Source organism: Leptopilina boulardi, unplaced genomic scaffold, assembly GCF_019393585.1.
Source record: "Leptopilina boulardi isolate dan_hultmark-lab unplaced genomic scaffold, ZJU_Lbou_2.1 LbouV2_121, whole genome shotgun sequence".
NCBI classification, from domain to species: domain Eukaryota; kingdom Metazoa; phylum Arthropoda; class Insecta; order Hymenoptera; family Figitidae; genus Leptopilina; species Leptopilina boulardi.
The window spans coordinates 3,512,181-3,524,301 of NW_026137665.1; the positions used below are offsets into that span (position 1 = coordinate 3,512,181).

General features: G+C 25.7%; 1 protein-coding gene across 8 annotated transcripts in view; it reads left to right on the plus strand.

Moving 5' to 3' along the window:
- LOC127285991 (endothelin-converting enzyme homolog) overlaps positions 1 to 12,121 on the plus strand; it is a 26,402-nt gene continuing 14,281 nt past the window's right edge. Inside the window, exons 1-9 of one of the 8 annotated variants that reach the window (XR_007843689.1) lie at positions 1 to 157; positions 534 to 622; positions 3,228 to 3,389; positions 3,635 to 3,718; positions 6,098 to 6,309; positions 6,525 to 6,770; positions 6,845 to 6,955; positions 8,630 to 8,720; positions 8,819 to 8,844. Coding sequence is in view for 6 of the 8 variants with exons in the window: in XM_051312280.1 (XP_051168237.1) it covers positions 138 to 157; positions 534 to 622; positions 3,228 to 3,389; positions 3,635 to 3,718; positions 6,098 to 6,309; positions 6,525 to 6,770; positions 6,845 to 6,955; positions 8,328 to 8,345 (942 nt within the window). In the remaining 2 variants the exon portion in view is untranslated. Of the gene's footprint in view, positions 158 to 533; positions 623 to 3,227; positions 3,390 to 3,634; positions 3,719 to 6,097; positions 6,310 to 6,524; positions 6,771 to 6,844; positions 6,956 to 8,192; positions 8,722 to 8,818; positions 9,002 to 9,633; positions 9,741 to 9,826; positions 9,886 to 10,426; positions 10,479 to 11,613; positions 11,682 to 12,121 lie in introns of those variants that run through there. The other 7 variants (XR_007843690.1, XM_051312280.1, XM_051312264.1 and 4 more) reach the window with 7 other exon arrangements.

Consider the following 12,121-nt stretch of genomic DNA (forward strand, 5'->3'; position numbering starts at 1 on the left):
AATCTAAGACACACATATATATATGACTCGATTTTAGTAAAAACACGATGAGTATATTGTTGAATTCAACTGTTTTAAGAGGTTCCATTAAGACAATTTTTAATTATTTTTTCTCATAATTTATTTATTTATGGAACATGGTCGATATTTATTACGTGTAAGTATAATGAAACATTTCATTCTAATTTTGTGCATTAAGTTTAATAATAATTAATCTCTTGAAATTTTTTGGTGCAAATTCTAGATAAAAAAAACTGTTTTTTTTAAATATATTGCTTTAATTGTAAAATTATAAAATATTATTTTGTAATACTGCGATGGAATTACTAACTTTGATATCAGAAAGTATATGATTTTTCATAATAAAATAAATCAATATTATCCAGATAAATTTTTAAAATTTTTCTTTATATTTTGTGAAAAATTTTTAATTCATTATTTATAATTATTTTTATTTTAACATGTTCTATATATTTTTAAAATATAAAAATGATAAACAAATTAAATTGATAAATTAACTTTTATTGTTTTAGAGTTTTGGCCGTCTACTTAATAACTTCGGCAAAAATAAATAATGCCAATATTCCGGAGGTTTGTGAAACCAAAGAATGCCATTCATTAGGTAAGTTTATTATAATTCACATTGGAAAATTAAAACAAATATAAGATAATAAGTACCAGCAATTATAAGACGACTTTTCAGCTAATTTTTGAGATTTAGTGTATATTTAAACAATTATTTTAAGAAACTAATACGAAATTTTTTGCTGCATTAGAAAGGTAAAAAAAGTTGTTAAAACAGTGCTTTTAATATCATTTTTATATTAAAATCATAAATTATTGATAAAATTGTAAATAATAAATTTGTACCAATTATGAGACATGAATTTTATGATGCACCTTTGTCCTATAAATGCTGTACACTGTTAGAAAAATCTGTATTAGATTTAATATACATGCGTATGAAGCGAATATGCACTACAGGTATTGAAATCTAAGATACATGTATATTAAATTTAAAGTGCCAACATGGCGGCTGTAGATGCCTATTTCACCAAACGGACATTATTTCCTTGATATTGAAAATTTATTTGAAATTGAAACAACAGTGCGTAATTCTCTAACTATTGTGTTGTTTATGTCCAAATAATGTTTTATACCGCCGGTAATGGCTTGGTGCTGAGAACACTTGGTCTGCGTTCGATGAGGTTAAGCACTTCTGAGCACGGTTAGTGCAAAGATGGGTTACCCTTTGTGAACGCAGTGACCGGATGTGTTTTCACCACGTGAAGACATACCGAGCGTAGGCTTGACGCCAAGGTACAACGGTGTGGATTGTCGATTAATTGTCCGATTCACACCGCTGGAACTCGGTTGTCAATAAGCCGGTTGTACTCAGGAGAGGTTTTCTACAGTTTTCCTACTCCTCTGGCGAGAAAACCCATTACGGGTGGTCCAGGCAAATGCGAGTACTCCTATCGTCGAAAGTCGTACTGTAGGCGCACTAGGTTAATAATTTAGAATAATTTTCAGGGTTATGCTTCCAATCAAAAAGTATTCCTCGGGTACTCTTGTCGAGAGCGTTAGGCCAATAGGACAGGAGTATAAATTGAAAAAAAAAAAAAAAAAAAAAAAAAAAAAAAAAAAAAAAAAAAAAAAAAAAAAAAAAAAAAAAAAAAAAAAAAAAATGTTTTATAAGGGGAAAATTTTTCAAAAAAAACATTCTAAATACAAGAATTTTAATACTTATATGTGACATTTAGGTTAAGTACTATAAATGTCAAATTATATGCATTTTTACAATGTAAATTGATTTAAACGTGTATTTACATGAAAGAAATTACTTTGCTTTATTAATAAAAACCTTATTTTGTACACAAGAACATGTATAAATTGAGTAAAATGCAATTTTTTTATTTGAATTTTTTTCAGTGACAAAATTTAATATACTTTGTATATGAATTACACTCTAATATACCAGTTTCTTAAATTTAAGTACTTTATGTATATTAAAACTACAAACATTTTTAACAGTGTAATTTTTTGTACGAATGTATATGAAAATACTTAAACATAAAAAGCTTATATTTGTATCCAATCAAAATTTGAAGGTTATAAAAGGCATTAAAATAAACTGCAACGCTTATTATTTTAATCCAATTTTGCTTTATTTTAATACCAAAATGGATTAAAATAAGCAAAATTGGATTAAAATAATAAGCGTTGCAGCTTATTTTAATGCCTTTTAATTTTCAGTGATGTTAGATTCAGTTGAATATTTTCAACTTTTAATTATTTGTCATTGTCTATTTATGTACTGTATAATTAAAATAAATAAATAATGATTTTATTTCTGAATCATAATAATTGGTAGTTTTACCTTATTTTAATATACACTGTTAAAAAAATCTGTATTAGATTTAATAGACATGCGTATGAAGCGAATATGCACTACAGGTCTTGAAATCTAAGATACATGTATATTAAATTTAATGTGCCAACATGGCGGCTGTAGATACCTATTTCACCAAACGGTCATTATTTCCTTGATATTGAAAATTTATTTCAAATTGAAATAACAGTGCTTAATTCTTTGATTAATATGTTGTTCGTGTCAAACAAATAATGTTTCATAAGGAAAAATTTTTTCAAAAAATCATTCTAAATACCAGAATTTTAATGCTCATATGTGACATTTAGGTTAAGTACTCTAAATGTCGAATTATATGCATTTTGACCATGTAAATTGATTTAAACTTGAATTTATATGAAAGAAATTATTTTGCTTTATTAATAAAAACTTATTTTGTACACAAGAACATGTATAAATTGAGTAAAATGCAATTTTTTAATTCTGATTCCTATAGGTAATGAAATTTAATATACTTTATATACAAATTCGCTTTAATATACGCAGTTTCTTAAATTTAAGTACTTTATGTATATTAAAACTACGAATATTTTTAACAGTGTAGAAATGATATTAAAAACACTGTTTTAGCAAGAGACATACACCTTTTTAATGCAGCAAAAAATTTCGTATTAGTTTCTTAAAATAATGATTTAAATATACATTAAATCTCAAAAACAATATACCTAAAAAGCCGTCACATACCTAATTGAACATTATTTTTGATAACGTTTCAAAAACATAAATTTTCCTTTAATTTTTAAACTACGCACACAATTATTGAAAATGTGTTTAACAATAATATTGTGTTTTACAGCGGAATCAATTAAAAAGGGAATGAATGATAGCGTAAATCCTTGCGATGACTTTTATTCCTACGTATGTGGTTCATGGCAATCTAATTATCCGGTTCCTAAAGGCGAAGAATTCTGGGATTTAATTAAAATAAATAAAGAAAAAAGAAAATTTATTATAAAAGGTAGGATAGAGAGGGGTAATGGCACTATATACAGAGATTTTTTATTTAAAAATTTAATATAGTACCCGTTTCAATTTAGGGAAAAAGAGAAAATTATTTAAATTTCATACAGTCAGTTTCAAAAATAAAAATTCTCGATTATCAAAATCAAATTGAGTGTAAATTTTGTACTCAATTTGAAATTATGTTTTTTCTGTATAAGGAAATTTATATTTTTTTTACTCTTCATTATGGTATTTTTTCAGAAATTATAGAAAAGCCACTAAGTTCTGAGGATACTAAGTCATTAATTTTCGAGAAAAAATGGTACAATTCTTGTATGGATGAAGGTAATTCTTTTATGAAATTTTAATTTAAATTTCTATACCTAATGATGAAAAACTTTAGTTGTTCCAATATTAATTTATTTTGCTTCCTCGTGGAGGAAGCTTTGTAGTCCTTTCGTTTATAAAACTTTTCAAAGTGGTGGAAACAAATTTTTTTCTTTATAGAAACATGTTATATGAGATCCTGATCAATTGTCCGGATGTATGTATGTGTGTGTGTGTGTGTGTGTGTGTGTGTGGATCCCTTTTTTGTTTAGAAGATAACTTTAACAGGTTTTAATGGATTTAGATAAAATTTGGTAGGCTCATTTATTATTTAATAATAAATTATCATTTAATAATAAAATCGTATTCCTTACGTCAAGACGAATCGATCGATATATATAAAGTATATATTTGAGGTAAATTTAAAGAATTAATGAAAGTTAAAAAATCAAAAATTCACATTTTGGCTATAAAATTTTGTGATTTTTTAAATTGAAGTTTATATATGAAATAATTGTATTTCTTACGTCAAGACGAATCGATCGATATATATATATAAAGTATACATTTGAGGTAAATTTAAGGTATTAGTCGCGTAAAATCATTTTCGTCAGATATTTTTTAAATTTTGCATGAGTGTTTCTGACATAATTATCTACAAAATAAGACCAATCCCATCGATTTTGACCGTTCCTAAGCTTTAAAATATCATTTCAAAGTTGATACTTTTTACATGGACGGAGCACCTAATGCATGTAAGGAATTTGCTTTATAATTATTTAAATGAAAACCAGTCGTCAGATTTTAAAATAAAACTACCACATAATACATTCTCATGAAACGAATGCATACAAAAAAACTAAAATTTTTTGACCGTACCAAACTATAAATATATTAGGAGAAAGTTAACAAAATTTTAAATTATATGAAGTTCCACTGCTGGAAAGCAGTAAACTTGGCAACGCTGTAGCGCGCGAATGCATACAAAATTCAAAATCATGCAAAGTACACAGTTAGAAAGTAGGAATATCTCATAGAGTAGAATAAAAAAATAATATATTTAAAATTTCACAACATAGATTAGTATTAAATAATTCTTAATTTTTTAAATTAAATCATATATTTTAAGAAAAATACGAATGAGAAACGTTAAATTGGTTGGTTATATTTCAACAGTTAAGAAATAAAAACATTTTTTGATGAAATATTTATTTTTTACTTTATAAACCAATTTATAATACATTATTGATGTAAATATTAATTATAAATAACTAAAAATTAGTTTTCAAAGAAGCATACTTGAATTTTTTTTAATAATATTCACATCTTTAATTATTAATTATTCTTAGTAAGTCTCATACTTTTAAAAAGTTTAAGCATTTATATACATAATTATTAATCATAAATAATTCAAAAATAGCTTTTAAAGAAGCATATTTGAATTTTTTTTAATAATATTCAGATTGCGACGTTGCCGCGATCAAAACTTTAGTTCTACACGTGCGATAACGCGGCGATCTGAGTGGAAGTTACCTGTACCCTTCAAAAAGTTTGACTCAGAACTATACCTCTTGCTAAGCACAGACTGAGTCAGACTCAAGACAAACTTTTGGTTAGAGCCGGCGCGCGACTAATACCTTAAAGAATTAATGAAAGTTAAAAAATCAAAAATTCACATTTTGGCTATAAAATTTTGTGATTTTTTAAATTGAAGTTTATATATGAAATAATTGTATTCCTTACGTCAAGACGAATCGATCGATATATATAAAGTATACATTTGAGGTAAATTTAAAGAATTAATGAAAGTTAAAAAATCAAAAATTCACATTTTGGCAATAAAATTTTGCTTTCTCCACGAGGAAGCAAATTTTTTTGCTGATCGTAAAGAGGAAGCAAAATGTTCATGAAATGAACATCTGAATTTACAACTTGTTTTCGTTCTTATCATTTATAAAATTATCTAATTTTTTTATGTGTCTAATTCATGTTCAACAATTTACACTGATAAGAATATTCTTCTTTGACAACAAAACATTTTGTTCATAAAACCCAAAGATTTTAAGATGACTGAACAAAATTTTTGTTTCTCAAATTAATGCAGCAAAATTGTTTTGCTGTCAATGCCAAATATTTTTTTCCGTACACTGAAAACAAAATTTATTTAATTTAAATAAGTTTATATCTGATTCGTTATGTAATTTCGAGAACATTTTTTTTTCTAAACACCATTCTAAACACCTTCAGAGCGGTAATAATTATTTATTGCAGAAAATATCTGCTTTGATAATAAATATAGCCGATTGTTGTTAAATCAAATAATTTTTATTTTCAATGAAAAAACAATAATAGTTAATGAAAACTTGAAATTAAAAAATATATTATGAATAATTTTAGACAGTATTAAGAAAAAAGGATTGGAACCGTTGAAGAAAATTATAGACAAGATTGGTGGTTGGCCAATGGTTATGAATACAACTGAATGGGAAAAAAAAAATATCACTTGGCAAGATGTTGTTTATTATTATGTCGATATTATAGGAGGATATGGTTTATTTACTATAGATACTACATATAATCCAAAAAATTCCACACTTAAAATGATTGTGGTAAGAAGCAATTAATCTTTTACAATAATAAATATAAATACATATTGAGCTGAGTTGGTCAAATTTAGTAAAAATCACTGATTGAAATCATGAAAAGTAAATCACTAAATTAAAATCAGTGAAATTTTCACTAATTCAGTTTTAGAGAGTATGAAACAGCAAAATGTCAATTTTACGATAATAAAATGTACATTACAAATTTTATAATATTCCAGATTACTGAAGAAAATAAGTTTCTGCCTGACACCAATTTTTTGAATGATATGGAAAGTAGTGATTATTTTAATCAATTTATTTCATACAGTAATGAAAATAACGATAATAATGATGATATAACAAAATTTCAAAATGTTCTAAACAAAGCAATTTCTAAATATTCAGAATCCGAAGGAATGAGGGACGAAAAAGAAATCGAAATTGACATTAGGAATTTGTTTGAGTTTAATAAATCCTTGCAGAAGGTAATAATCGCATTAATTTCAAATTATATTTAAAGAAATGAAAAGTGTATTATTAATCATTTTATTCTTATTAGATGAAATTCACTCCAAATGAAAAAAGAGAATTTGGATATGAAATAATGCGAATTAGCGATTTTCAGAATTTTTATAATCATAACAATACTAATGAAAGCACGATATCAAAGGTAAAAAAATGTTATTTCTTGTTATTACGGATAATTAGCTCAAACGAAAATTTATTTAACTCTTCAATTTATATTAATAGTGGTATCATCCTACTACACTGAAAAAAGGGTTTGGTATTGACAACCAAACGTTTGGATGGTATTTAAGCAACCAAATTTTTTTTGTTGAATCAACAAAACTTGAATTGTCTCAATCAAAATTTGTTTGACACAACCAAAATTATAAAAAAAGGATTTTTGTTGTCCTAAATAAAGTTTGATTGGGAAAACCAAAATTTTGTTGATTCAATAAAAAAATTTTGGTTGCTTAAATACCAACCAAACCTTACTTTAATAAGTTAAGTCAACTACTAGAAAAAACACCTCAAAGAACGATTGGTAAAATAAAAATAGAATATTTTAATTAATTATATATATATGTATATTAAATTAACTAATTAAGGAGGGCTAAAAATTAATCAGATCTGATCATTTTTTTTTGTTTTTTGTAAAAATAGTGAAAAATCGCACTTTTTTAAAAAAGTGTACGCCATTTTGTCATTTTATAACTTTTTGACTATTTTATAGATATAACCTACTCTTTAGGATGTCTACTTTATAAACTTCGACAAGTTTATTATTCACGATTGCTATGATAACAAACTTTCTTATTTAGAAATAATAATTACATTAGATAAAATTGATTCCGTAATAATGCATTCAGTAAAAAAGTATTTAGGAAATTGTATTCGGGAAAATGTACGAGAATCCTATAAGAGGAGCCTCCTCTTAAGAGTGTCGAACGGTCTCTGAAATTCTTTGGCATTTAATAATCACCCTATAAAAACGGCACTGAACGTGAAAATATGATAAACATTGATTTTAAAATACTTTTTTCTCAAAACGCGGACATTTTTTTCAAAATCGGAAAAAATACCAAGGATCCTTATCTTATAAATTTCTTAAATCCGAAAGATTGTGCAAATCTATACAAAAACGCAATTGTAAAATGAAAAGTACGAAAGTAATATAATTTTAGGTTTTATTACGTCCTGCAGCCGTTAGGTGGCAGAAGCATGCAGGGAGCACAATGTCGCAGCTGTTATGATATTACTTTCCTACTTTTCATTTTACAATCGCATTTTTGTATAGATTTGCACAATCTTTCGGATTTAAGAAATTTATAAGATAAGGATCCTTGGTATTTTGTCCGATTTTGAAAAAAGTGTCTGCATTTTAAGAGAAAAGTATTTTAAACTCAATGTTTATCATTTTCACGTTCAGTGCCGTTTGTATAGGGCGATTATTAAATGCCAAAGAATTTCAGAGACCATTCGACATTCTTAAATTAAATAATGTAAAATTTTAATTAAAAAATATAAATCTTTTTCAGTCAATTACATTCATTTGAGGTTTATAGAGGAGACCCTTCCATATTTAGATAAAGAAATAAAACAATTCATTTATGACACGAAGAAAACTGCTGATGTAGGAATCATCAAACCATCAGAAAGGTCAAATAATTTCGAAATTTTCTATACTTTTTTTTAGTTTTAAAAGGATAGTTTTTATTTCAGCACAAGAATCCCCAAGTCATATATTAACGCAAAAGTGCATTTTAGTCCCTTTTAACTATCCAAAACACATATATGTTGTTGTTCATCTATTTATAAATTGAAATTTTCAAATTGTTAGGTGGGAATATTGTTTAAATAGTTTGCCAGTAAATTTCGGAACGTCTTTTGAATTCATAAAACGTCAATTTCCTAACACGACAAAAGTATCCGTAAGTTATGATTAAAATACAATAATATATAATACAAATAATTTACATTGACAACAGTGTCACAAGTAATGAAATATATTAATTTCTGGTTGGAATAGGCGACAACCATGGCTAAAGAAATCCAACATGAAATTGAAGTACAAATGTCGAACTCCAATTGGTTGAATAATAATACAAAGAACCTGGTTAAGGAAAAACTCAAAGCAATGAAAGTTGTAATTGGTTATTCAGAATCGTATTTTTCGAAATTTAATTCAAGTGATGAAAATATAAATGATGAGGTATGATAATATAATTAAACACTAATTTACAGTAATTTTCACAACCAGTCAATGAAATTCCATTGATTATATATGGAGCATGCATTGCAGATTAATAACCCCTTAATGTATATTTTAAATGAGGGGTTTCATGCCTAATCAAGATATTGTTTTATACCCTCCAAAAAATTATTTTGATCATAATTTTTTTCATCAAAAAATTATAAAATTAAAATTTACTATATTTTTTGTAATTCTTTTTTTTTCGTTTATTGGGTAAAAATAATTTTAATTTATAGGTAAACGAAAGGACTACAAAGCTTCCTCCACGAGGAAGCAAACAAGATTTTAACCCCTTTAAATTACAAAAAATATAGTAAATTTTATAATTTTTTGCATGAAGTTTATAAAAAGTTCAATTGATAAGTTATGAGCAATTAAAAATAAATCAGTATGCTATTCTTTTATGTTCATTTAACGAACATTTTGCTTCCTCATTGTGAAGCAAAAAATTTCTGAAATTATTTGATTGATTTAAATTGATTTATTTATAAGATTTCGAGTTGAAAAAAATGTCTTAAATACATTAAAATGAATTAAATTTTTTGAAAAATTAAAAATTAAGAAAATTTTAATTAATATTTCCTCTCCAGATTCCGTTAGGTCCAGATTATTTCGAAAATCAAATCTCTCTTTCTAAATGGTTAAGTTTTTCAATAGCCAAAAATATTCGTAAACTAAACACCAATTGTTCTGAACCGTAAGTCATTACTATGTATTAATTTCATGTAATTAGATTAGGTTATTTAACTTTAAAGCAAATATAATTTTAATGTATTTTTACAGGGTTCTTATGTCACCACTTACCTATAATGCTTTTTATGATCCAAGCACGAATAGTTTGAGTAAGTTCAAAGAAATTTACTTTTGTTTAAATGTAAAATACGTTTTGATAACTTTTTTTTATTAATATGAAGTAACTGTAGGATATCAATTACTGCGCTTTCTTTAAAACCTGTTTTATGCATCAAGGATTACAATTTTAAATTTGTTTAATTTCATCATTAAATTCAGATTCAGCGACACCAAAAACCTTTAATACAATGAAATAATATTTTTGGGAACTTTTTTTTATCGACTTGGTTCCAAAAATGATTTTTTCACTAGACTGCAAAGGGCTTAAACTTTTACTAATTTTATTCTTCACAATTAAACGTTGATTAATTTGTTTAAATAAATGATATTTTTGGAATTTTAATTTTTGTATAAATATATTTAAATAATACTTCAACATTTAAATGTCTCATTTTTTTTTATTAAAAAATGTCTTAATTTAAATCGCGCAGTAATTGACAAATTTATCCTATAAAAATAATTTTGAAGAATATAATAATTTAATAAGTTATAAGTAATTTTCTTTAATATTAATTTAAATTGGTTGAAAAGATGTTGCAGCTGCACTAATTTTACATCCCACGTATAATTCGAATTTACCATAGTAAGTATTTCTATATTTTCAATTACTAAACCCACACAGCACAATATATTGCTGTAAGCTTACCTCAAGCTTACATGTAATTTTTGTAAACTAACCCTGTAAGCTTCAGGTAAGGTCGAGGTAATATAAAAATGTCCGCCATACAGTAAGCTTACACAGTAATGCCATGGAAAACTTACATGGTAATGTCATGGTAAGCTTAAATGGTAGGGGCACTGTAAGCTTACACGGTAAGCTTATATTAATTGCTAACAAATAACAAAGTATTAATTTATCAACTTACAATAAACAATAAATTGTTTTGCACAATTATATTTATTTTGTCATTTATATAAAAAACCCCGGTAGGGTTTGCTTAAAAAAATTTACTGCGCATTCGTAAGTGCCATAGAAAGCTACTGCGCATAAATATTTTAAAAAAATTATTTATTGATACCTTTGAAAACTTGCCGTGTAAGCTTACTGTAACCTTACAGTGACTTTGCCAAGTAAGTTTACTATGGCCTTACTGTGTAAGCTTACTGTATGGCGGACATTTTTATATTACCTCGACCTTACCTGAAGCTTACAGGGTTAGCTTACAAAAATTACATGTAAGCTTGAGGTAAGCTTACAGCAATATACTGTGCTGTGTGGGAAGTATTAATACTTCACCATTTTATAAAAAGAACTGTACTCTCTAAATTTGAATCAGTGAAATTTCACTAATATGAAATAGTAGGAATTCATCAACTGAATAACATTAGTAAAATTTCCACTGAAATTCAGTAATATTTCACTGAAAATTAGTAGAATTCTTTACTGATTAAAATAGTTAAATCTATTTTACCGATTAACAATAATGTACATTTGACTGTTTAAATCAGTAATAATTCTTTATTACTGGTTTTCAGTTAAATGTGACTGAATTTCAGTGAAAATTTACTGAAATAATTCAGTTGGTAAATTTAAACTACTTTGTCAGTGAAATTTCACTCATTCAAATTTAGAAAGTAAAAAGTTTCAATTTATTATATAAAAAACACTCTTTTAATAACTTGTACTTATTATTTTAACGAATTTTCTCATATATTTGTATTTAAAAAATTCTTAATTAACCGTATTTTAAAAAAAACTTTCCTCTTTATTTCAACAGTGCGATAAATTACGGACATATAGGTTATACAATAGGTCACGAAATGACTCATGGATTTGATGACCAAGGTAATTTGATACACGTATATTTTTAAATATTATATAGTATAATTAAGACCATTATAGAAAAAATCATCTATACTCGGTTGCTTAATGATTTAAGAGGGGAAACTCGTATAAATGCACGTTTTTTCAAGATATTTTATAAGAAAAAGTGGTAAAGTTTATTGAATTGAAATAAAGCATACCTTGAAGTGTACAATATAAGCTATGTATAATAATTTTTTAAATTAAAAATATTGCAAAATGAAGATTGGCTACTGGTCTCAAATATTAACCATAATAAAAAATCAAATCTTTATCGTTTAAGTACACAAATACGCTTTGCATGACGAAGAGAAAATAAAAAGAAAGCAATTATTTTAAAATTTGGGACTATTTTGAAAAAAAAATCAATTTTTTTATAAACAATCTACAAAAAAAACTTTTTTCTTAAAAAAAAAGCTGCT